This window comes from Micromys minutus, assembly GCF_963924665.1.
Source record: "Micromys minutus genome assembly, chromosome: 22".
NCBI lineage: Eukaryota > Metazoa > Chordata > Mammalia > Rodentia > Muridae > Micromys > Micromys minutus.
Genome location: NC_137957.1, coordinates 44,580,381 through 44,607,333, shown reverse-complemented (window position 1 = coordinate 44,607,333; position 26,953 = coordinate 44,580,381). Strand labels below are relative to the sequence as shown.

The window sequence follows — 26,953 nt, the reverse complement described above, 5'->3', positions numbered from 1 at the left end:
TCCGGTCTCTGTGGGACACATGTGGTACATAGACATACATGTAGGCCAGACACCCTCAAATATAAAAACAGACAAAGCCCAGGTCATATGTGTTGCCTGTTTTGTTTGGTTTTATTTTGTTTTGTTTTTATCTCTGTTTAGTGTGTGTCTCACGTGCTGTATATGTCCACTCTCTTCTCCCTGGGTATGCATTTGTCTGTCTGTCTGTTCTGTGGTCAGGTATCCCCATATAGACCTGGCTGGCCTCGAACTCACAGAGATCTGCCTGCTGGAATTGGCCATGCCAGGCTAATGACAGCATCCTGATGATTTGTAGATTCGCAGAGCGATGGTTATTAACTAACTCAGTTGAAAGGAGACACTCAAGCAACATCACAAGCAACAAATAACAAACCAAACTCCCCTTCTGCCGTTGTTATGTCTGAAAACTATTTGACATAGAGGGCCCTGCTACTCAGGGCTTGCCTTCAAAAAACAAACCTCTGTAGTACCAGTTTAGATGACACAGAAAACCAGACACTCCACAGAGACCATTTTTCTTCTCTGCTTCTCCCCTCATGTGTCCATTTTCCCCACAGGGCAGGTGGCAAATCCACAGGCTGGTTCTATAGTGTCTGTCTGCACATCAGTGACACTATAGTGTCTGCACATCCGTGACACATCGTCTTCCTGGCATCCTTTACTGACTCTGCTGAATTCTGGCTCAATTGAGTTATGGTCAATATCACTCTGCTGGGGGCCAGACGGGTCACATGAGTCTCTAGGAAACAAAATCCAGCAGGAGGGAAGCCTGTAGTAAAATCCCCATGGCAGGCTCCTTTAAGGCTTACCGTATATACCGGTGACACTGCACACACACACACACACACACACACACACACACGCTAAGACATTGGCAAAGAAAGAGGCAGGGACACTAGTCAGTGTTTTGACTCTGTGACAAATATGTGAGATGAGTAACTTAAAAGCAGGAGGCTTCATGTGTCCCCTGCTTTGGAAGTTCTCATTCATGGCTGACTTTCTCCACTCTAACGGGCATGGTGAGGCAGAACGTCATTTGGCAGCAGTGTGTGGGAGCTCCGTTGCTGACTTCACGGTGACTAGGGAGACAGAATGAGGCCTGGGAGAAATGTTTGTTCTTCAGAGGTATGTCCTCTGTGACCCACTCCCTCTAAGAAAGTCCCATGTGTTCCCTTTCCATACCCAATTCTTTGACAATTTTACATGTGTGAAATTTACTGTAGTGGTATGAGTAAAAATGGCCTCCATGGGTTCAAAGGGACTGGTGCAATTAGGAGGCGTGGCCTTGTTGGGGTAGGTGAGGTCTTGGAGGAAGTGTGTCACTAGGGGTGGGTTTTGAGGTTTCAGAAGCTCAAGCCAGGCCCCGACCCCCTCTCTCTCTTCCTGCTGCCTGCTGATCCGGATGTAGAACTCTCAGCTACTTCTCCAGCACCCTGTCTGCCTGCCTGCTGTCTATCTTCTCTGTAAGCCAGTCCCAGTTAAATGGTTTCCTGTATGACATATGCTGCGGCCATGGTGTCTCTACACAGCAAAAGGAAGCCTAACTCTGGGATCTGAGTCGTCAAAATAAAATCCTCTTGGGAAGTGGAAAGATGGCTCCTTTGGTGAAGAGCAGGGGCTGTTCATGCAGAGGACTTCATTGCTGACTTCATGGCAACCAGGAAGACAAACCTGAGTTCAGTTTCAGACCCCATGCCAGGTGGCTCATAACCACTTGTAACTCAAACTCCAGGGCATCTGACACCCATTGTTGCCCGCTGAGGGCACCTGTACCATGTCCACAAATCATTTCCCTCTACCACACACATACATACAAAAGAATAAAATGTTTACTAGTAGCAACGTATAGCCCTTTGAGGGAGATACTTCAAACCTAAACCACATCGGCGTGAAAATAATCTCCTGGAATGGGTCCAGATTTGAGCTGCTTTTGGAAGGCAAATCTCAACGCTTCTCTGATGAGAGATTGGGGGACAGGAGGATTTGGGGGGGAAGGGGGTTGGTCTAAGGCTGGGCCAGCACTCTGATTTGTTTTTAGAGGTCAGGCCAAACAGGTGGCAGACGTGAGCAGTGGCCTGGTAGAAGTCAGGAGTGTGTCCTCAAGTGTGGAGGGCAGTTTCTGAGCCAAGAAAGTGCTATTTTAGGAGGATGATTAAGGCAGAAGTTATGTTGCTGAGAGGCAGCAGATGCAGAAGAAACTTCACTGCAGTTACATAGACCCAGGGACTCCTCAGAGAGAGGTGCTGAGTGCCACACTATAGGCTCAAGGGTCAGTCCCACGATTACCACTTTTTATTCTTTCATTAAAAAAATGCTTTCTAATTTAACTTATTCTATTTATATTTATCTATCTATTTATTTTGATTTTTTAAAGACATGGCTTCTCTGTGTAGCTTTGGCTGTCCTGGAACTTGCTCTGTAGACCAGGCTGGCCTCAAACAGAAATCTGCCTGCCTCTGCTTCCAGAGAGCTGGGATTAAAGACATGTGCCACCACTGTCCACTGATTTTTTTTTTTTTTTTAAAGGAATGTAATCGGTGTCACAGCACAGGCATGGTGGGAGGTCCTCTGACTGTGAAGAACCTAGGGATGTACAGGACTGACTTTCTGTGGGTGATTGTTGGAGGAGAAGTTGGGGGGAAGGCAGGGATCCCTTGGAGGGTTGTTACTACATCAGGCCCACAAATCCCAGTTCCATGGCAGGCTTGGAGTGTCCTGCCACTGCACCTTCTCTTGAACTCAATTAATTCGACACATGAAGGAAAACACCACACAATAGACTCTGATACAATTGGTATGATATAATTTGTCCATCTTGACAGTACCAATAATCCTGTACACACCCATCCCTTATAAAATATTCATAACAACCTGTATCTATGCAGAGATGTGCAGAGAAAAATACCCACATCTGCCTCTGTGTTCTTCCTGCTCCTTCTCCTCCCTCCCTTTCTAAAACTTTGTTCCTGCCCATCCTTCCTTCTCATCCAATGACAGGCCTGGTTTTGTGTTTCCTCCCATCCTTCTCGTCCAATGACAGGCCTGGTTTTATTTTATGCCTGTCTTTCTGCATAAAATGTACAACCATACAGTCCCAGCCAGGCATGGTGGCATGTGCCTATATCCCTGACTTTGAGAGATGGAGAAAGTGCAAGGTTATCCTGGGCTTCTGAGACATACCCCTGCTTCATTAGACAGTCTCAAAAACCTAAAGAAAGAGCTCGGCGTGGTGGTGGATGTCTTTAATCCTCACACTCAGAGGGCAGAGGCAGGTGGATCTCTGTGAGTTGAGGCCAGTGTGGTCTACGTAGGGAGTTCTGGGACAGCCAGGACAACATAGGGACCCTCTCTCAAAAAGCCAAAACCAAAACACAGCAGAACAAATTGTAAAATAAAAAAATGAATGACTGCATAAACAAACAAACAAACAAACAAATAAATAAATAATTTAAAATTACAGTTCAAAGAGAGGTAAACAGTAGTTTAAAAAAAAAAAAAAGATGTCATTTCATGGCTCTGGGCCAAGGAAGCTTTCTGGAGGAGGTGTCCCTCCTCTGTGCCATCATTGTGACCGAATGACAGAGACAACTTCAGGGAAGAGACACTTTACGACTGGTTTCAAAGGCTCCAGTCAACACCTAGCTGACGCTATTATTCCCAGACTCATGGCAAGGTTAGAGCATGACAGAGGCAGTCCAGGGTGGAGGGCAGCTACTTACATCAGAGCAGCTCAGCAAGGAAGAGGTAAAGGAACTGGTCAGAGCCAGAAACACCCTCAGACCACACGTTTGTCAACTCACTTTCTCACCTGGGCCTCGACTTTCAAAGTTCCAAACTTTTGTTTCCGGTCCACCCAGAGACCGTCTCAAAAAAAAAAAAAAAAAAAAGGTTGGAATTGAGAGACCAAATCTTTTGGGTTCAGACTCTATCTTAGAGAACTAACCTAAAGTTGAATCAAGTTAACTAACAGGCTGATACCTAGTACCAGTTTCCAGGTTACCCCCCAGAAATTTGCACCTCCAGGTTACAAACCTGCCCCTGACATTTCACTTCCTAACAACCACCAATCAGGAAAAAAAAAAAAAAAAAGTTAGGTTTATGGTTTGACTCTAATGCGACTGCATTGGATTTGACTCTTCAGTGGTCTTTTGGGGGTCCACAAATGTTACCTCGCACAACAGAACCTATCAATGTATTAAACCTTTGGAGGTCAAAGAACTTATGATCGATCTGATTCTTTTTTTGTTTTTTTGTAAATCACAGATACCCTCAAATAGACTCAAAAGCTTGCTTTGCTAGTCTCCTAAGGGATCTCTTAATCCAAATAAATTCCCAGATTAAACATCAAAAATGTTATCTACCCGAAATTTGGAAGAATACCTAGGAGCCAGCCAAGCAAATGGCAAAGGGTGAGGTGTGAGTGGCTAAAACTCCCCAGCTGGGATTACTGTTGGGCAACCCAAGGATGTGCTTAGGGACCAGTAGAAAAGGCTAGCAGAAAATCAGAAGCCGTGTGTGTGGGCAGGTGGGGGTGTGTGGTGTTGAACCCCCAAGGTCTCAGCCTAGGTGCACCGCCCCACAGAACGGGACCTGACGACAGATTGCTGCAATGGCAAGAGGGTTATTGATCCGACATGTGTGGGGTTGCTTAGTCTCGCAGGGAGAGTCAACCTCCAACTCAAAAAAAACACACATCTTTTATACCTTTTCTGTGAGGGGGGTGAACTACTATTTTACCATTGGTCAGGAAAGCAGCAGTATCATTTTAAACTCTTAGGTCAGAAAGGGGAGGAAAGGAGGGAGAAACTTTGGCAGTAAGGTTGTTGACAATTTGCAGTTTTCCTTGGAGTTCAGCACAGGGAGGGGTAGGGGAGCTGTTCCGAACGCAGTTATTTTTGTTTTGTCTTAACTCAGCTTGGTCAGTATAGCTTGACCTGTCCACTAAAACTTTGTTTTTACATTTTTAAAGTCTTGTTTATACATTTTCAAAAACTTTGAGGGGTTTAGGCTGCTGCTGATGTATATTTGAACTTTTTCTTATGTGACCTTGTGGCTGTCTGCCAGTAAATTCTGTCTTCAAAAATGGGTGTTTTGGGAAAGTCTCAGGGCCCCTAAAAACTTCGTTCTCTACATTTCCCTTTACATTTTTCAACTTTGTTTTTTACATTTCAGTGGCTTAGGGAGAACACTTTCCTAGCATGTATGAGGCCCTAGGTTCAAACCCCAGCACTACAACAAGGAAAAAGAAAAGGAAGGGAAGGTTTAAAAAGAAAATAAAAAGAATTTGATAACACAAAACAAGTAGATGCGCCCATTCTGAAGAAATCTGAGCTCTGTAGGACTCACGCTCACACTTTACAGTGAAGTTCCCTTTTCTTTCTTTTAAGGTTTATTTGGTTATTTTATATGTGTGAGTTTACTGTAGCTGTCTTCAGACACACCAGAAGAGGGCATCAGATCCTAATGATTGTGAGCCACCATGTGGGTGCTGGGAATTGAACTCAGGACCTCTGGAAGAGCAGTCAGTGCTCTTAACCACGGAGCCATCTCTCCAGCCCCTGTGAAGTTCCCTTTTCATTTTGAAGTACTTATGCTTATGGAAGAGGCCTGAAATAGTCATACTGGCCTCCAATGCTTGCCGTAACTCTTTCCCTCCAGGTTCAGCTTGCCTCAGCTCCCTCCCCTTTCATATCCTTTCCCCGGAGTCCTTATTAAAATGTACTTGTAGTTCTCCTCGCAGGCACCTCGGATCCACAATTTTAATTACCATGGAGCACATAAATTACTTCCATAACTGGTTAAACTAGGTAATCCTTACTGGATGGCACGGTTCTGATGTAGCAGAGAAATATTAATAAAGCTCACACCTTCTGAGTGCTCAGTTATTGGTCTTAATAACCTCTTCACTCATAACCATCTCAATCACTGTAACAAGTGATTAATGGATTTGGCTGTCTTTCTGAGAGCCAGGGCCACACACTCTAAGCCCTGTATGCTACCTAATGCTCCCCACAGCTCTGTGAGCAAAGTGGGGGAAGAAATCTGTCAATGTGCAGAGAAAGAAACAAAGGCACACGGGCAGTGTCTTAGGAGAAACTCTCATAAAAGTAATCGTTTAATTGGGGCTGGCTTATGGTTTCAAAGCTTTAGTCCGTTACCGTCATGATGGGAAACATGACAGCTTGCAGACAACATGGTGCTGGAGAAGGAGCCAAGAGTTCTACGTCTTGCTCCAGGGGCAGCAGGAGACTTCTACCCTGGCATGACTTGAGCATAGGAGACCTCAAAGCCCACCTCCACAGTGACACACTTCCTTCAACAAGGCCACACTTCCTAACAATGCTACTCCCTCTGGGCCAAGACTTCACACACATTCACAGCCATACCCATTCAAACCACCATAGGGCATATGTAGCCTGTGGACGCCGGAGTACTCAGCTGGTAGAGTATGGCAAGAGGGTTCTAGTCTAAATTCTACTCCAGAGTCTACTTAATACCCACTCGCGCTCCCAAGCCTGAGGATAAATACCATTGTCTTTCACTGTTCTCTTTTGGGGGCTAGAATATCTATCACTAAAATGTAATGCCAGGTCCATCGCTTTGGTTTGAAAGTGGTCCCCAAAGTCCGGGCATCAGCATTTAATTCCCAACACAACAGTGTTGAGAGCAACAGCCTTTAAGAGGTGATTAGGGTCGTGGGGATCTGCACTCACAAACGCTAATGTGATCTTCTCCGCTATGGGCTTGTTAGAAAAGTTATGGAGGTACCCTCTGTGTCTCTTCCTCTCCCCCACAGCCTAGTTTACCACTAGATAAAGAAGGCACTTACCAGATGACTTAGGTACAGCCTAAGTCTTTTAGCCAATGTGATGGAACAGTAAATTTGTTCACTATAAATTGCTGAATCTCAGGGATTCTGTTACAACAGACTGGACAAGAATACCATTAAGAAATGGTTCCTGGGGGCTGGAGAGATGGTTCAGTGGTTAAGAGCACTGACTGCTCTTTCAGAGATCATGAGTTCAAATCCCAGCAACCCCATGGTGGCTCACAACCATCTGTAATGAGATCTGATGCCCTCTTCTGGTGTGTCTGAAGATAGCTGCAGTGTACTTATATATAATAAATAAATAAATCTTAAATTAAAAAAAAAAAAAGAAATGGTTCCTGGATTTTTCTAAGTGGGTCTTAGGGACCCACAAGGTTCTTAACAGAGGAGAAGGGAAGCAGGCTGGCGTCTCATGGTTTCACTGAAAAGCCAGACCTGATGAGTTTTGATACAGAACCTAGAGCCCTGGGAGACGGAGAGAAATTAGACAGTGCCAAACACACCAGAAACTCCCCATCCCTGTTGGAATGAATTACTTAGAATTCTTACCTGAGAGACTTGTTATTGTTGAGGTCTTGTGTGTGGATATTGGCGCAACAGAGAGGAGATTTTTAGTGCATATTAGCTTTGCATTTTTGACACCTAGATGTGAAATTTCAACCAGAATTCCAGTGTTTATTCCTGAGACAGAAACTCAGAGGAGAGAAAAAGAAGAATGTGCGTGTGTGTGTGTGTGTGTGTGTGTGTGTGTGTGTGTTTTCGTGTGTGTTTGTGTCTGTGGGTCTCTGTGTGTGTTTGTGTGAGTGTGTGTTTGTGTATGTGCCTGTGTGTCTCTGCATGTATCTCTGTGTGTCTGGTGTGTGATGTGTCTATATAAAGGCCAAGGTTTTCGAGGGTAGTGAGCTGGGCTGAGGGAATGGTATGTCTGTGACAGGAGAGAGACGCAGAAGCCCTATCTTCCTGGGCTTCAGCACATAAGAAGGACTAAAAGGAGGGGGAATGGTAGAACTTGGGTTCAGAAATGAAGGGCATGCTATGATAGAATAGACATTGTGTAATGGCTGTTCCTGGTTGTCAACTTGGCTATATCCAGAGTGAACCACAATCCACAATTAGAGGGCACACCTGTGATTCAGATCTTAAGTCTGGAGGACACAGGCTTCGGACCTGGATCTTGGCATGGAGATCTTGAGGAATAATGGTCATGAAAAGTTTAGGCCCAGGCAAGGTAGTGTACCCCTTTATTCCCAAGAGACTGAAGCAAGGAGATCTCTGAGTTTAAGGTCAGTCTGGGACAAAGCAAGTCCCAGATCTAGGCATGGTGGTGCACACCTTTAATCTGGGTCACACCTTCTGCTGGAGACCTACATAAGGACATTGGAAGGAGGAAGACTCCCTTCTTCACATGTTGGGACTCACTTCTTCAGGATTCCAGCTTATACAGAAGACCAGGTAAAACAACTAATCTCACAGGACTGAGCAATTGCTAGAGTCTTGGACTTCCCATCCACGGCTGACCATTGTTGGGTTAGTTGGATTGCAGACTGTACAATAATTTCCCTTAGTATAGAGGGACATTCTACAAGTTCTGTAAGACTCTAGAGAACCCTGACTAATACACAGTGACGCTATTCTCTGTTGTCGCCTTGCTTACATTTTCACCGAAACCCAAGCCTCTAGGTAAACCTCTGAGGGACTTTTGTTGATCCAATAATCTCTAGTGGGAAGAGATCTTTTGAAGTGGGACAATGCACTTTAAATCTGGGCCACATCTGACAGCCTATATAAAGGACATAGAAGAAGGAAGTGCTTGCCCTGCCTGCCCTCTGTCACTGGCAAGTCCCGCCACTTCACGGGTATGAGAGCCTACTTCTTTGAGATCCCAGCACATACTGAAGATGAGACAACCAGCCTCATGGAGTGGACAACTACTGGATTCTTGAATTCTTGCTATATTGGTATATAGCAAATGTTAGACTATAAGCCTCTCTAATAAATCCCATAAATATATATGGAACTTATTTGATCATATATATGGGATTTTAAAGATATATATATGCATATGTATATGTATATGTATGTGTTGTGATAGAATATACGTAGGTTGATGTCAAGGTGATACTTGATTGTACGGTAGAGAGTGGGGTGGGGACAAAGTTGGTAAAGTGGAAGAGAAGGAGAAGCAGGAGATTCAAGATGGAGGCAGCAAAGGAGGATGGTTCAGATCAAGGTGAACCAGATCGGGTTTTATCTTGTCTAGGTGGGGGTTTATATCTTTATTAATTGGCAGTGAATTTCTTGTTTGGACATATTGTGGATTGAGAATTTAACATATAAATCTGTTTGATAAGTTATTGATTGTTGAGTCATGATTTTACCAGGCTGTGGAGGACAGTGTGTGAAAGCAATGGCTGAGAGGCAGCTGGAGCGTGCAGTTCCAGCTCTGTTGCCCACACGAGGTGAGGGCGAGTGGGGCCTGAGGAATGAGATGTGTGGGTGCCAGGCTTGGTAACTAACCACCTAGAGGACCGTGTGGGACTGCGTGCCTGGATCCACACTGGAGTGGCTCTTGTGGAATGAGAATGCGGGACTGGTAGCAATAGAACCATTTAAAAAAATTTTTTTAAATATATATATATATATATATATATATATATATATATATATATATATATATAGCCTGTCTTGGGAAACAAAAAACAAACAAAACCAAAACAATAGGAGGGAGTCCTAGAATTCTGGTAGATTCTACAGTGCCCCTTACTCCTCTTGAAATAACTGAGCAAGTCTCATTTGTTCTTGCTTCCTTATTTGCTTGAGAAATATTTATATATTCTAGACACAGTGGGATCTCAATACATAACCTCTTTCTCGATTTTTCTGTATACTTTATGTACACACTATATATAATATATACCCACACATACTTTTTTTTTGGGGGGGGGATACAGTCTGATTATGTAGCCCAGGCTGGATGTGAACACACACACTAGGGAACCCAAGATGGTGTGGAATTTCCAGTCTTCCTGTCTGTATCCCCTAACACCCCCCCCCCCGTACTGGGATTAAAGGCATAAACCACAACATCAGGGCCTTCTATATTTATTACTACTATTGCTTCCGTTTTTTTGAGACAGGGTTTTTCTGTGTAGCTCTGGCTGTCCTGAAAGTCACTCTGTAAACCAGGCTGGCCTGAGATCTGCCTCCCTAGTCCTGAGCTTCAAGGTGTGTACCTGCCTGACCCACACGACCCACCCCATACTGTTATTTTTAAAGACAAGGTCTCAGTGTATTGCAGGCTGACCTAGAACGTTCAGTATTGCTTCCTTATCCCTGTAAGTCCTAGGACAAAACATTTCCATCTATCCGGGTGCGTGCACTCTGCAGTACTTTGCAGTGCCTGGTCATGCAGGACATTTGGATCTCCACCATAAGGGAGAATGGTAGCCAGGGGACTTTCGATCCAGATTTCAGTGAGGCTGACAGGGAAGGCCTTAAGTGCACAGAGACCATGAGCTTTTGCAGCCCAGTCTTATCTGGATGGGAAAAGAGCACTTTAGGTAGTAAGCCAAACTTGGTAGGGCAGACCTAGCACGAAAAAGCAGCACCAGAGCACAGGGTGGTGGTCTGCTGGTCTGGCCGACCTGTTAAACTTGGAGGAAGGGGATGGTGTGCTAGAACGAAAAACCGAACAGTCCTCTTCTGTGGCAGAGAGGGAACGCTGTGTGCCTGCGGTGACCTGGAGGGTTACCTAGAAAACAGTAGGTGCCTAAGGCATTCTAGAGGGGAGCTCAGGTGTAGATCCCCTCCGGGGCTGAACTCAGGCGGGCAAGACAGTGGCTCGCGGGGAAGGAGGAGCTGGAAGAAGACTGGAGCCAGGCCGCTCCGCACCGAGTCGGGGATGAGATCGCCGGCCTCTCCAAGGCTCCGCAGCCAGCGCTCAGAGCCCGCCCAGCTCAGGGCTCCGGGGCGGGGCGGGGCGGGGTCGGGGGCGGGCCGGGGGCGGGGCCTCGGGCGCGGGCGTCGCGGAGGGAGGGTGTCACGCAGAGGGAAGCGGCCCGCGGCGGAGGGAGGGGAGGCCGAGTCCTGGAAGTGGAGCTCCGCGCTGGGACTGGTTCCTTCGCAGCCATTTTCTGTCCAACCAAACAGCCGATTGGAGACGGGAGCCAACCAGGGCTGCATTGGAGGTTTGTGTCTCGCTTCGGCCAATGATCGCTCCTAAACCGACTCCACTTTAGCTCGAATGAAATGTCCGTCTCCTCCCGGCGCCGTCCCCGCCGCCAACGCCGCGGCGGTCGGGGGCACTCGGCAGTCCGCAGCCTTCGGGCGGGCCGGGCCTCCGGGCGAGGCCGCTGTGCTTCGGGCCCGGCGGGGCCCGGCGGGGCGCGGGGACGGCGGGCGCTTTGTGCGCGGGGCCGCGAGCCCGGGTCGGGCTGGGCCGGTCGGCTGCGGGGCTCTCGCGGCGGCAGCCCCGGGCCGGCTCCATTTTGTCCGCGGAGCCGGCGAGCGGGGAACGCGGCGCCCCGGAGCGGCCGCTTTGTCTCCCGCATCCCGGCGGCGGCGGGCGTTGGGCGCGGGCGGCGGGGGGATGCGCTCCGCGGGGCCTCCCGGGCACCTGCGAGCCGAGGCGGCGGGTCCCCGTGAGGAACAAGCGGCCTGGCGGGTCCCCGGCCCGCTCCGCGCCTACAGCATGCAGCCATCTGGCGCCTGGCTCGCCCCGGACTTGCCCCGAAGGTGGGAAGGGAGCCTGGGAGGTTGCACGGAGGTTTCAGTCACCCGTGCTGGGGGGGGGGGGGGGCGCGGGAGGGTCTGCGAGAACAAAGAATTTACCGAGCACCCGCAGATCGTCCTCTCATGCCTAAAGTGCTACGGACAGGGCTGGTTGATTTAGGCAAGGTTAGGTAGCAGGCGACCTTTAAAAAAAAATGGCATCCCGCAAATCCTCACAGACCCTAGTTTTGAGGATGGTGCCACAAATCACCGCCGGTGTGGCTTCAGCTCTCAGTAAGGAAACTAATCGGTAACAAAAGTGATGGCTCAACTGGTCAGTAGTAGTGGCGTTGGTAAAGAGGAGCTTTATGGATGAGGTATTGAGAGTTTAGTTGGAATTCCTTTAAAAGGCAAATTATTCCTCCTCTGCACTGCTCTTTGTAGCTTAATTTAAAGATTCTATCGATGCAAAGCTGTGGTTGTCGATGCCAAAGAAAGGAGGTTGGAGGAAGGGAATATTGCTTTTCTTGGATACAGATTTGCATTTCTTCAAACATCAAGCAGATGTATGCATTCCCTCGAGCTATTACACAGATTATAACCTGCCCTTAAGAAAATGCTTTCCATATGAAGAAATACAGTGATTTTTATTCTTAATGGACTAAATCCAAATATATAAAGCCAACTATTTGGGTTGGTAAGGCTCTCGTCCCATACCTACTCTAAGCAAGATGCATAAACATACCCAGCCTCTTGTGCTTGAGTGTTCACACACTTTTTAAAGCTACAGGAACAGTTCTGGAGCTAGAAAAGGGACATATATGGAAAGGCAATATAATTTACTTTTAAGATTTTAACAGTGTCAAGCAGTCTTGGCTGTCTGGACCCTTTTAAAATGCCATGTTAAAAATTCAGCCCCATCTTTCCCCCCAGCTATGTATGATGCTTCAATGCAAATCAGAATTCCCCCGTTTAAAATGAACAGGGAAAGGATGTTTGATTTGCACCTCCTTCCTGTTCAGTTGTTTCCTTTAGAAAACGGGGAACCGGCAACTAATGTCCCAGTACTGTTGCTTGTGCAGGGCTGTGCCGTCCCTGCCCTACAGTGACACGGGGGTGCTGGCTCTTCAAAACTGTGAAGGCCCTGCGGATTTGTTTGTTTGTTTTGGTGTGCCCTCTTTGGCCATGTGTGTCTTTTTTCCAGCATGGCATAAGATAATTTCAGTGCATTATAGTTTGACGTGTTTCCTTCCTTCTCAGTGTAAAAAATTTGTAACATAATCTCTGAAACACTTAGGGAAGCCATTCTCAAATTCACATTTATGAGTAGGGGGTTTCTGTCCTGGTGTTAACATTTTATGGAATTTCGATGTGTGAGTTTTCAGTCTCTTGCTTAATATATTTGGTCCCTTATTTGGAATATTGTGATAAATATTGATTATTAAAGCAAATTCAGGGATATGTTAGCTCTTGCCCCCCCTTCCCTGTAGGATTAACTTTTTACCCTCCATTGGTAGCAGGTGAGATGACCTGTGTCCTCTTTAATTTAAGAAAGCCTATCCATCTATGCACTTTTACTACTAATAGGTGTTTGTGTGTTTGTCTTTTAGGTTAAAATTGGACAAGGATCCACCACCTTTGTGACAGGTATTTGAGAACACCACTGATACACAATTCTGACAGTATTTCATGATAGTAAGTATGTTTTATTTGATCATTTTAGTTAATTCAGTGTGTATTGGAGAGGGCTGTGTAGTGATCCTAAGTTTAGGCAGAGAGCCTGTGCTAAGTCCCTTCTCTTGTGAGCTACTGGCGCATGCTCTCTGATTCCTGTGAGCCCTCAGTGCCAGAGAGACCGTCTGGTAAAGACCCTGCCCGCCTGTCTGTGTGCTGTCTGCTCAGCTGGCAGGGTATCACGTGAATGTGGTTATGTGCCAAGTGGAAAAGGCTAAATCTCCCTGCACACATGGCTAAGAAGAGGGGTGTGGTTGATCTGGGAATGTCAGGAGGGATCCTCCTGGTCTGAAAGGGGCCTAAACATGGTGGGATATGGCTAAGTAAAGGGTGTCACCCAAAGCAAAAGCCTGGGCACCCCAGTGAGTCAGGCCCTCCTTCCCGATATGACGACCCCCCACCTGGCCGGTCTTTGGTTTTTTGAATCTGGCTCTGCTATGGTATCTGTGACCTCAGGCAGGGTGCAGTTCCTGTGAGTCACAGTTGCTTCGCTCTTGAAATGAGAGACCTTCATTTACTTGGTGGTCCTCCAGGCGTACTTGAGTACTAAGGCTTTTGTTAGGTATGAAGAGAACCTTGTAAAGCTATGAAGAGGTTTGGGTTTGATGCAAGAGATCTTGTGGAAGCGGTTTTGGTGAGTTAGTCTTGACAAGATGCTGAGCTGGGCTAGTTGGTGATCTGGTGGGACTCAATGGGAGGGACAGATCCAGGTGGAGAAACACCGGAAAACAGTGCTGGTGCAGTTGGCTCAGATGAGTAGACGTCGTGCTCTATTAGAGTTGCAGGGATCGGTTAGATAGATGTCTTACACGCCAGTGTCTTAAGTTCATTGAGGGAATGGTGATTGTAAATTTACTGTTTCTAAGAGCAGAGGTAATGGTTAATGAGCTCACCAGATGGGGAGGAGGAAAGAGAAAACAACTTTGGATTGAAACTAACAATTAGGGGCTAGAGTAAGACTGTTCTTTGGAGGTCTGGAGAGAAGGGAAGTGTGGGACAGGTGCTGTCAATACCACAATGTCTGTCAGGTTGGCGGGGCCACTGGAAGCCTTCAGAGCAGCTTCATTAGCCTTTGGAGGTTAGGAGCATGCACTGGGGTTTAAATAGGAATGAAAAGCAGCGAGAGGAGAGGCAGACAGGGTGGGGAAAGAGGATTTTGCAGCCACACAAGAGCACGCTGCCTGGCGGAGCGCTGCGGTGTCAGGAGAATAAGGAAGTGGGCGGGGCTGAAAAATAGAGTCCAGATGAGGGTTCCTGATACTGTTTCTTACTCCCAAAAGATAAAGAGCAGGTAGGAGGAAGGTTATATATGAGAACAAAGGTCTTTGTGCCTGGAAAGAAAAGGTCTTTGTGCCTTTGAACCCTAAAAAGACAGTAACAGAGGGTCAGAGGATAACTTGTGGGACATTGTTAGGCTTGGGAGCAAGTTTACCTGCTGAGCTGTCTCCACGGCCCATAGCTGTTTCTTAAGCTGCTGCATTGGGCCATGAACATTCATGGGGGATTTAGAAGTGCTCAGAAAACAAGCACAGTAAAGAAGACAGCGTTTACTCTGCCTGTCCATTTACTGTATTCACAGGCGATCAGTATGGCTGCTTTTAAAATCGGAATAAAATGCATCATTGCATCATGTAAAGAACAATATCATCAGCTCAGCCTGATAGCATAGGTGCTGAACCAAACGTAATGAGATGACCTCTGAACCTCAGTTTCCTAGGCCTAGGAGGGAAGTGCCTCGGATGCACACAGTTGTAAACTCGCGGTGCTGTGCAGGCCTCCAGCCCCGAACACATGCTGGGGATCATCTTCCCCACTGCCATGGCAACTGCAGCACCCTTCTGTCTCCTGGCTGTCTCCTGGCTCCCTCCATTGTCTCTGCTGGACGATACCTTGATCTTTTCATCACTAAGAATCCCCCTTTGGTGGCTCTTGTCCATAAGATAATTGCTTAGGTTATTCCCCAACATTGTTTCCTATTTCTCCTGTCTAAAAAATCTTCTTGCCCCTTCCCAGCCCCCTTTTTATTTCAGTTTAAATGGCATCTTTGTTTATTTTTTTCAAGATAGGGTTTTTCTATAGTCCTGGCTGTTCTGGAACTTGCTTTGTAGACCAGGCTGGCCTCAAACTCAGAGATTCGCCTGTCTCTGCCTCCTGAGTGCTGGGATTAAAGGCTGCACCACTGCTGGCTAAATGCTTCTCCTAATGGAGCTTTTCTGGGCCTCCTCAGACTAGTCTAGTGAAGGTCTTTAAAAATAAGGTACTAGCAAAACCTCTATGTTTCCCTTGGTATGTGGTAGCATTAGCAATTGGTTGGCTGATTGTCATTATTTATATAAACATTTAACAACTAGTGCTAAATATATATATATATATATATATATGAATTATATATGTATATATATGAATTATATGTATGTGTACATATTATAGATACATAATGCTAAATATATAACAACCTGGAGTATTCCTGTTATACCGTGTTCAGTATTCACAGATATCTCCTGATACATGCAACAGCCCTGTGAGCAACAGTCCTGCTCATCCACCTTCTCAAGTCAGAAAGGTCTTGACCGAAGTAGCAGAGAATTCCAGCTCGGTGATTACAGACCCAGTGGCCCCACAGTGCACACAGACTGCTGGGCACTCCTCACCCCCCTAGATTGTGTAATATTGTTTTCTCTGCAGGGTGAGGACAGAGCCCTTATCTGTGTTTCTGTTAGATGACCACACAAAGCATGGGCCAATAAACACTGACTGCCTAGTCTGTGAAATATTTGTTGGCTGATTTTCATCTACACTCTTTCATAAAATTTCTTAAGAAAACAAACCCTTAGACTACAGACCAAGTTTTCCCTTCTGCTCCTCAGTTGGAGCAGGGCACTAGCACACTGTGAGACCCAGAAGTCAGGCTGTTATCTGAAGGAACGTTGCTGTTGTTGGCTTTAAACAAGTGACTGCTAAATGTTTAGAGATTTCAAAATAGGATAAATCAAGAATTCCAGCAAGGAAGGGAATATTGGAATTAAAGTCTGGGTGGGATTTAATGACAGAAAGAGTCAAGGAACAGAAGGTGTGAGGTTGACAGAACCAAAGACGCAGCTTCAGAAGAGGAAGAGACAAGCCAGGGCCTGCAGTGACTGTGTGCCAAGCGCCATCTTTGCAGCTCTGCAGCTGATCCTGACAGCTGTGAGCTGGTGTTATCTGCGAGTGTACAAGGCTCGTGCAGGCAGTCCACGTAAGAGATCACCACCCTAGTGTATAGCAAGATGTCAGGAGTCGGGCTTTCTGCTGTAGTGTCTTTACTACTAGGCATCTAGGTATTTATAAATCATCAGTTCATCTCTAGATCTACCTCGCTCCTTGAACAGACTCCCTGCTCAGGGAACTTTAAGACTAGTATCCTGTAGACATCCACTTAGCCAAGAATTTCTGTTGTCAGACCTTACCAGTCAAGACTTGTTTCCAATTTTGGATTCTGAGACAAAACTTTTGGTTGTGTTTTCTGGAAGACACTGAACCACTCTACTAGAGCATCTCTTCGTGGCCAGCAGGCCCATTGTATCTATGCAGGGCATTTGTGGTCAGAGAAGTAGCATTTTCTGTTGGAGTGATGGTTGACATTCCTTTGCATTGGTGCTTGGTGGGAGGGAGGGCAGTGTTGTTACATGGGCGGGTTAGAGAGTAGGACCCTGCATCTATCTCCATACACTGTTAAAGGCTCCTTAAGATAGCTATGAATTATGAAATATATCTGTTTACAACTGAATTAGGTATCAAAGCTAACAGATGCATAGAAGACATGCCATGTTGGAAACTTGGAAGCTAACCCACAGCCATGGAAACTCCTTCATCAGGTTGAAGGCTGCAGTCTGTGCAGCTCTAGGCTTTAGTCCAGTTTGCCAGTTCTGTCCACCTGCTGGACTGTCCTGGAGATAACGCACACAGGCCAGGCCTTCCTTGTCTCCTATTGTAAAGCAGAAAGGCTGTGGGTCCGATGTGGTAAGATGAAATGAGATCTGTTCAGGGCCAGTGGTTTACTTCCCCCACCCAGACTGTTCCCTTTACAGTTCTTTTTCTCATAGCCCTAAACAGACTGAACACAAAACCAAACAGTCGGGGCTGAGGGGATAATGTAGTTGATTCTGTTCTTGCCACTCAAGGATTTGTGTTCAGTTTCCAGAACTCGTATGAAAAGGCCAGTGGTGATGGTGTGCACAGCCTGGGTTGGGGGTGGGGTTGGGGTCGGGCCTGACAGCCAAGCCTGATTGGCTAGTTCCAGGTCACTGAGAGACTATCTCATAAAACAAGGTGTCTGGCCCCTGAGGAATGACAACTGAAGTTGACCTCAGACCCCCACAGGCATAAATAGTCACTTGTTCTTGTCTGTGGTGGTTTTTGCTCTTATCTGTATTCAAGCCTCTTAGATATTTCCTTTTCTTTAAAGAGTCAAACTGTGAGGACCCAGGGGAAGAGAAAATACTTGTACAAGACTCAGGAATGACTCTGTTGGACCAATGGAAAGTTGGCATGGTGGCCATGGTGGTAAAAGCATGGCAGCCACACCTTAGAACTTGCAGGAGACTGCAAGCTCAGTCACACCCCTGGGGAAGGGGAGTGCATAGCAGGAACTAAGTCTTTAAGCCTCTAGGCCTCTAGGACTGCTGAGGGGGTGGGCTGGCCAGCTCTGCTCACTTTGACTTACATTGTAAGGAAAAAGTGTCTGGCAAGTTAAGGTCGACTATACGGTACTTGAGGTACTGTTATGTAATTGAAAGGTAAAAAGCATATACTGTGGATTCATTTTGTTGTGTTCCTCTTGAATTTATATTTATTACATATGGAAGATGGACAGGAATGTTGAATAGTTAGCAAACTCTTGAAACATTTCTTGAGTCAAGAAATATGTTTTCTTTCAGTAAGGTAAACTGAAAAATATAACTGGTTCGTCAGTGGCAGTACGTGCAGGGTCTTGTGTTTCGAAACGCACTAAAAGGCTTTGTCTCTGCAGATGGATGGCGACAGCTCTACCACAGATGCTTCTCAACTAGGGATTTCTGCAGACTACATCGGAGGGAGTCACTATGTGATCCAGCCCCACGATGGTAAGGCCACAGCCAGAGCCACACTATGCAGGTCACCAGTGTTTACAGCAGTGATCGACCGCATGCTTGGTTCACTGGACTCTAAATGAGCTCGGTCTAGTGGCAGACCTATAATCCAGCTGTTTGGCAGGCTAAGGCAGGAGGGTTACAAGTTCAGCCAAGTTTGTGAGACTCTGAATCAAAATAAGTAAATGCTAGGTGGGTTGGTGCACGGTTTTAACCCCATAACTGAGGAGGCAGGTCTTTGTGAGCATGCTGCTAGCCTGGTTCCAGACCAGGCAGGGCTTCATAGAGAAACTCTGTTCTAAAAGAAAAAGGAGTGGGGAAGAGAGAGGAAGGGAGATGAGAGAAAGGGGGGGGGGGGTTACCAGTTGGGGACATAACACAGTGCTGTAAACTTAGGGCTAGGCCCTTGGTCCAATCCAGATATTCTGAAAGCAAACACACCAGGGAAGAACCCTACTGTCTTCATTAGATATAGTCTTCAGAAGAGTGCTTTAAAAAAAATTCAAAACTTATCACTGACTCCCTGTAAATAGTAAATAAGAAGAATTCTTAACATTACTCTGCCAGAAATCATTTGTTTTTGTGCCATTTGTAAACTTAAACATTAATATGTATTTTTAGGAGCTATGAAGGGATTTGTGTTCCTAGATACTATATTATCATTATCCAATTGGGTCAGTAATCAAGTCTGTAGAATTTAATATAAACTTTATATGAACAAGTTTCTGTAAGTGCTAGGAGTTTAATGCTTTATAAACTCTACATATACAGGCTTATATGAACTTGGCTTTGGGCACACCTAGACCTTAGTCTAGCGATATGTAAGGAGCGTAGGTTACTGACTGACTTTTATAGTTAGGCACTGAATGAGTCCCGGCTCTGCCACTGCTGGGGGCTGAGCCCAAGGCCTCGTACTTGTCAGTCAGGCACTCCACACTGAGCTGCATCCTCCATCTGCTCTGTAGGACCAAATCCCAGGCACACAAAGCGGATTTGTAGGGAAGGAAATGAGAAATGAAAAGAACTATCAGACTGATCAGAGAACTAGCAAAGAGTACTAGCCAAGGTGTTGCATGAAGTCGGGGGCACTTGGAAGGTGCTATACCAGTGAAGCTTTTTGAAGAATGCGTGGTGGGATTTTATATGACAGTGAAGACAAAGAACTGCTAGGCACTTGGGTCAGTTGTAGTCCTGAGAAAAATGCGAAGAACAGTTATGCTATCTAAGGAGCACTGGGTGATGAGCCATCACAGATAGTCTTTTCAAGGTTGGAGTGAAAATTATGAAAAGCTTTAAACTATTATTTTTATTTATGTGTGTGTTCCTGGGTGAGCTTATGTGCACCGTGTGTGTGCAGTTGCCTGTGGAGGCAGAGGGTGTCAGATCCCTTGGAACTGGAATTACAGGTGGTTGTGAGCTGCCTGATGTGGGTGCTGGGAACCGAACCCGGGTCCTCTGCAAGAGCAGTAAGTGCTCTTAACCGTTGAGCCATCTCTCCAGCCCTAAACCTAATTCTTAAAAAACTTTCTTTAGATACTGAGGACAGCATGAATGATCATGAAGATACAAATGGTTCAAAAGAAAGTTTCAGAGAACAAGATATTTATCTTCCAATTGCAAATGTGGCTAGGATAATGAAAAATGCCATACCTCAAACAGGAAAGGTAACGTAGAGGAGACTTTATCTGGCTTTTTTTTTGCAGGGGGGAGGGGGCATGGAAACTGTAAGACACATGTATGCATAGTTCAATCAGTAGCTAGCTATTGATTGCAGTCCCAGCCTCAGCACAGCAAATATTTGTTTCTGACTACTTGGCTGCTGCACAGCATCTCACCTCACCCCACACCTCATCTAGAATGTCAGCCATGGTAGGTGGCATTAGAAACAGCTCTTTTCACTTTCATACAGATAGATATGGCATGCACTTGCACTGACACACTAGCTTGTCTTAGAATACCTTTTGCAAAACATTACTCAGCCAGGTGTGGTGGCACTTGCTTTTAATTCCAGTATTTAGGGTGCTGAAGCAGAGGATTGCCAGGAGTTCAGGGGCTACGCCAGTTCCACACCAGCCTTGGGTGTACAGTGAGACCTTGTGTCATAAGAGAAGTGTCAGCACTGATCTTACCACGTGGTCGGAGGTCGACCCCATGCTTTCTGTGTTGCCCTATTCCCACCACTTTTCTAAATGTTCCTTTGAAAGTGAGCTCACAGTAAACATTCTGTTGACGTGTTGTTACTCACACTGTTAAGTTCTGATCTGAGGACTTTCCTTCTTACGTTTTAGGGCAGAGGAGTTATTCCAAACTTGTTCTTACCTGCCCTATTTTTTACCCACACCTCAGCCATCTGTGGCCACCAAGCAGCTGAATTGTGGCTGGTCTAAAGAGACATGCTATAACTCAACCCACCTGGTATTAGAGGCCTGGAGTGAGGAGGGCAGGGGAAGCGCCCTGTGTTAGCTTGATTGCATGTTTCAGCTGTAACAACTTTATACTAGCTCAGCGTAGCTTCTGGAACATAGGAAATGATTCACTTGGCTTTGCTCGCCGTTGTTTTCCATCAGTGCATTGCATAACTCTCATTTACTCTCCACATGGAAAATGGACACAGAGCATGAGCAAAGGCTAAGGGACAACTTACAGTACTTAGTTCTTGCCCTCTGTGTTTTGGGCCCTAGGGCTCAGACTTGAGTGGTCAGGTTGGGCAGCAGCTCCTCCATGCACTGAACTGTCTTGCCAGGGCCCAGTGACTAATTTTTCAGGAAGGCATCCGAGTGCCACTGCTGTTGTAAGTGGCTCTAGAATTGCTGGATGATCTATTTGATTTCTATTAGTAGACCCCAGAACTTTGTCTGGTTATGTATGTATGTATGGAGAACAGGGCCTTATTGTGTAGCTCTGGCTGGCCTGGAACATGCTATGTAGCCTAGGCTGGCCTCTGCCTGCTTCTGCCTCCCAAGTACGAAAGGCATTTACTACCATGCCCAGCAGACTACAGAACTTGATGAGATTTATCCCTAGTGATGTAGAGGTTGTGTGCTGTTTCAGGCAACACTCACAACCCATACGGACATGTTTGGCCTCAGTAGTTAAAAAAAAAAAAAACAAGAATTTACTGCTTTCTAAATCGTCTATGGATTTACTGTTGAGGGGTTTTTTTTTTTGTTTATTACTTTTTAATGTTAAAAATCATTTTATATGTGAGTGTTTTGTCTGCTTGTATACCTGTGCACCACATGGATGCCTGGTGCCACGAGTGGCCAGAAGAGTCAATTGGACTCCCTGGAACTGGAGTTACAGATGGTTGTGGGCCATCATGTGGGTGCTGGGAATTGAACCTGAGTCCTTAGCCAGTGAGCTGACTGCAGTCCACTTTTGTTTTAGGGAGGGGCCTGTTTTCTGTGTCCTTACTATAGAAGTGCTTACTTAGAGTAGTGCTGCCTGAGCCTGTTATGTCCTCAGTGCGGGGACACTGGGGTTGCCCTTCCTGGGCATCGCTCAGTGTGGTGTCTCTTACCATTAGTTGTGTTTGCTGTGAATAGTTGGAGAAGTTCCCCTCAATTTCTGTACGTGCTTATTCTGTTTCTCCTGACTCAGGGTTGGCTGTTCCCAAAATATGTCAATATTTCAGGGCCCAGAGCTTAGCCATTGTCAGCTCTAGGATGTGACTTAGTTGGTAGCGTGCTCCACTAGCAAACACAAAGCCCTGGGCTTTAAAACTACACTTGAAGATTCAGCACTTGAGAGGTGGAGGCAGGAAGAACAGGTCATCCTTGGCTACATAGAGAGAGCCTAGCCTGGGATAGCGGAGACAGTGCCAGTGTAATGGGGGTGCACTCCGGGGTGTGCTCCATATATATGGCTCTTTGTTTTTGCAGCTATTAGGAAAGTAATGCTTATAATTCCTACAAATTTACTTAAGGCTCCTTTTCTTCAGATCGCAAAAGATGCCAAAGAATGTGTTCAGGAATGTGTAAGTGAATTTATAAGCTTCATAACGTCTGAAGCAAGCGAAAGGTGTCATCAGGAGAAGCGGAAGACAATCAATGGGGAGGACATTCTGTTTGCCATGTCCACTCTAGGCTTTGACAGCTATGTGGAGCCCCTGAAACTGTACCTTCAGAAGTTCAGAGAGGTGAGTGACACGGTTCACAATGTCACTTACAGTGCGTGGTAGCAGATAACATTTCCAGTAGTATTTTAATGTGTTACATTACAGCCTTTAAATACCAAGCCTGAGTTGCCTTAGTTCATTACAGACTTCAGCGAGTAGGTGGTGATTAACGGGATTCTGAGTTTGGGGCCTGAACTCCTTGACCATGGTTTACATGGTTTAGACTTTGGCGTCTCCTGTGTAAAAAGACTTGTAGCACTTTGAGTATGGATTGTTGAAGTCTGTAAGCAGTGGTGTGCTGCTGTGTTAACTTAGGAGAGAACATCAGTATGAGCCTTCTCAGGCCAGGAGTTGATGTGACTCTACCCTGTGTGTGGATGCACTTGTATACAAACTCCACACGCTCCTGTCTGTCTGCTGGCACCTTACTTTTTGAGACAGGGTCTCATTGAGCCAGAAGCTCAACTGACTGGCTAGACGGGTGCCAGTGAGCCCCAGAGAGCCTCTTGTCGCCTCCCCAGCACTGCCCACAAGTGTGTGTACTATACCCAGCTTTTAAAGGGACTGCCAGGAATCCAAACTCAGCCCTCGTGCGTGCTGTGAACGCATCTTTAGTGTTGGGATCCACAGTGCTGTCCCAAATACTTCTCCACAGTACCACAGACCAGAGTGCAGGCAGGACTTGGAGGTGTCTGCTTCAAACTGACTGACGTGGAGATTTTAAACACCAAGCTTGGAGCTTCCCACTGTATCCACCTGTCAGTAACTCTGTGTGCTGGGTGAGGGTTTGGGGGGGCATCTCGGAAAGAATGAAATGTAAAGGTTTCTAAGAGAAGCTTCCAATTTTGGACATTGCATGAACATTCTCATTTAGAAATAGTTCGATGTGAACACCAGTTTTGCTTCTTTATTCCCTAGGCCATGAAAGGAGAGAAGGGCATTGGTGGAGCAGTTTCGGCTACAGATGGACTAAGTGAGGAGCTCACAGAAGAGGCATTCAGTAAGCCCGGCACTCAGTGCTGCTCACCGGGTGGGCAGCGGGGCTGCAGTCTCAGTGCCGAACCAACTGTCTGTTTTAAACGACCACTAAAAGCGTATGCCCTTGTGTTTGAAGTCACTGAGTGATACATGTAGATTTAACAGGGAAGACGCTGACTGACCTTTCATTAATAGGTGTGCGTCATTTCCATAGTTTCTAGTTTTGGGTGAAGATTTCCTGAGACAGCTACTGAGAAACAGAGTTAGTAACATAACGTTGTTGGCTTAAATGTGAGCATAGTAACTTCACCTGTGAGACACACGCTGCCCAGTCCTGCAGTGCTCCAGCCACGCCGTGTGGTGAGGCTGGCTCTGCGAAGGACTTAGACCCTGTTGCTAAGTGCAGCATAGAGCTCTGAGGCAGTGTGACAGGCACAATAGGACAGTGTGGCTTGTATTCCTGGGGACCTCTTGAAAAGGTGAAGCTTACGGTTTACATGTGATTATCTTCTGCATGTATGGGAGAGTGTAATAGGACATTACTGACACTGAGCTAAGGTTGAGGTCAGAAAAGTCAGGTTATTGCCTTTCCTAAGCTTTTCCTCCCCTTCCCTTGTAGCTAATCAGTTACCGGCTGGCTTAATAACTGCAGATGGTCAACAACAAAATGTTATGGTTTACACGACGTCCTATCAACAGGTATGGTGGGTGCTAACTCTGCATTTCAAACAGCTATTTTCTCAAAATTATGTGTTACTACCAGAATTCCTTCCTAATTAAGACATTTCCCAAGTGTTTGTCTCATCTGCATACAGAGAAGGGAAGCTGCCCCAAGCTGGTGGCCTGGCCAGCCAGGGTGGGGGCAGCTCCCTGCTGTGGCCTGTTTAGTGTCTGAAATAAAAACATCTTAATTTGTGTTTTCCAATCTTAGATTTCTGGTGTCCAGCAAATTCAGTTTTCGTGATGGGGAGAAAGGATGAAGCAGGGCTTGTGTGGAGAGAGATGAGGACGGAGTCTGGAGCAGCGGATGGGGAGGAAGTGAGGACGAGGCCGCCTCCTTGTACTATAAGTAGCTGTAATGTAGCTTCCTGATGCCTGACTAATTGAGGTGTTAATTCTGACTTGAGAATCTTTTTCATGAATGATTTTAAAAGAAAATTGGATTTTAAGGTATTAAAGTATTTTTGTTTTGTACGAGAGTTTGTTGCTCTGTAAGACGCCTGTATGCATTGTGTAATGCAATTTATTACTGTCAGATTTGTAGACAGTTTCTTATTTTCATACTGAATCATGTTATTTTGTAATTCAAGTAAGCAGCTGGGTTAATTCATAATGTTCACCCTTTTAATAAAATATAAGGGTAGAGTTCATTTTGAATGAAAGTTGCCTTTATTAAAGTTTGAGTTTGTCTTGGCTCTATACTATCTTGCATGGTAACTTAGCTAGATGTTTAGCATTTATTTATTGAAAACTTTTTTTTTTTTTTTTTTTTTTTTTTTGGTAAAACAGTCATAGCTTAAGCTTCGTCTTTTTTTTTTATGTGATTGAATAATTAAGTTGAATGCAGAAGCAAGTATTGTCTGGCCTATTAAACTTGGTGCCGTCCCTGTCCACAGCTACTGGGGCGGCATCAGTCACTGTCATGTCTGTTAGAATTCATTTTCCTTGTGGTCCTAGCAGTCCTGAGATGGTTCCTTTCTCCGAGTATTACCGTCTCCTTCATGAAGAGGGAGTCTTCAGTTCAGTGGCAGCCATTTTACCTTCATGGGAAGGTCAGGCTCCTGTTAGGCTGTGGGAACTGAGCAGGGGAGCAGTGAGCACTGAATCCTGAGACACGGAGTCTTCTGGTTCGCTGTCACACTGTCACACTGTCTGCAGTAAGCTGACGTCAGGTGATGTCGCTCGGTACGGTTCAGTGCTGTGTACTTGGGTTCCTGCTTTAAAGTGAAGATTTCTATTTTCTCATCTGATCTTTTTAGTAATAGTTTGAGTTTTTGTGTATGTGGTGTGGTAGTTTTAGCCTTATCAGAAATGGCTTATTGTATAGTTTGTCCAGAAGGAAATCTTGGGGGCTCCAATGGACGAAAGAAAACAGTTCCCTAAGTCCAGGCTGAACAGTAATGGCCACTTTGCCAGGAGTCTTGTGGGACACAGCTGGCTATTCTGAGATTATATAAATTTGCTCTTCTCCTTCTCCCTTTTCAAAATTAACCTTTCTTGTAGAAAATGCACATAGGAAAGAACAGGAGATGGTGGTTAAGCAAAATCAAGTCATCCTACTGTGTTGAAATAACAATGTTAATATTTTGATAAATTCATTTGTCCTTTTACTTTGCTAAATATGTATATTTTTATAGAAATGGGCTCGTGTTGTGCACACTGTTTTGTAACTGGTTTCTCACGTAATATGTTGTGAACATCTTCCCCAGGTCATACATGGTCTTCTGCATCATTTTTACTGGGATTTTGTTCTGCTGTATGACTGAATCATGATTAATTTATTTAATTGCCTATTGAAAATTCTGACCTTTTTCATCTCTTCATAGTTATAAATAGCCCTTCACTGAATCTTGTGTACATCGTAACTTTTCTTGAAATAAATTCTTAGAAGTAGAACGACTGGGCTGCCAGATCCACAGCAGTGAGGTCTGCGGCCCGCATGTGGGTTCACTGTGGAATGTGTCCTACCCTGGTGTCATCGCTTCCTCACCGATAAACAGTGTGAGGCCTTGGGCGACTGCTGCCCACAGACCGGGTTAAGAATCAAGATGAAGAGATCGCTGACCATTTTACACTGAAAGCATACATCAAAACAGGATTTTGAACCTCATTGCAAGTCCTACTTTTTAGGGCAAAAGCAAGTGGTGTCTGGATATCTCCACATTCTTCATACAGGGAAGAGAACAGGCATTCTGCATGCGCCAGATAACAGGGCCATCATGCCCAGTGGTGGCTTCATGTCTGATTCCCATCTGTAATAAGCTTCATAGTCTAAAATAATTTTATAATTTTGTAAATACTCCTTTTCTGATTAAGAGTGGGGTTTTAGTCATTTAAGTCACAAGTAGTACATGGGACTAAAGATCCTGATTTGGGTATTTATTTAGTACACTGGTGTGGAAGCTATATTTGCTTCTCCGTTTTCCTTTCTTGAAAACATGCCTATTGCCTTGGTGAGCTAAAAAGAAATCTGGTTACCTTTAATGTTCTAATTACATTACTTAGAAGGGTCTACCTCAGGTTTCCATAGTGCAGCCATGAGATAGCAGAAAGAGAAGCACCTGCACTCATTCCCATCCCCCCTTCCCCAGTTTGAGAATCACTGGAAAACAATCAACAAAGGATAGCACCAAGGGGACATCTGAGCCATTTAAAGGAATGCCAGGCCCATTTCTTACCCTGGAGAAAACAGCTTGGAAAATGTTTCCTTATGGGGCTGGTTCCATGGTTAAGTGC

The 26,953-nt window shown here is 45.6% G+C and overlaps 1 protein-coding gene across 3 annotated transcripts; it reads left to right on the top strand.

Moving 5' to 3' along the window:
- The first annotated feature begins 10,907 nt into the window (after positions 1–10,907).
- On the top strand, positions 10,908–26,050 carry NFYB (nuclear transcription factor Y subunit beta). Of its 3 annotated transcripts, none has more exons than XM_080935972.1 (8): positions 10,908–11,037; positions 13,171–13,255; positions 18,303–18,396; positions 19,936–20,066; positions 22,343–22,540; positions 23,438–23,519; positions 24,117–24,196; positions 24,429–26,050. In XM_080935972.1, exons 2-8 carry the CDS (start codon positions 13,250–13,252, stop codon positions 24,459–24,461), a joined length of 624 nt encoding a protein of 207 aa, XP_080792098.1. In that variant the 5' UTR covers positions 10,908–11,037; positions 13,171–13,249; the 3' UTR covers positions 24,462–26,050. The 3 variants fall into 3 exon arrangements, with proteins under 3 accessions (XP_080792098.1, XP_080792099.1, XP_080792097.1); XM_080935971.1 differs by lacking the exon at positions 10,908–11,037 and adding an exon at positions 11,261–11,584; XM_080935973.1 differs by lacking the exons at positions 10,908–11,037; positions 19,936–20,066 and adding an exon at positions 11,256–11,584.
- Positions 26,051–26,953: the final 903 nt, after the last annotated feature.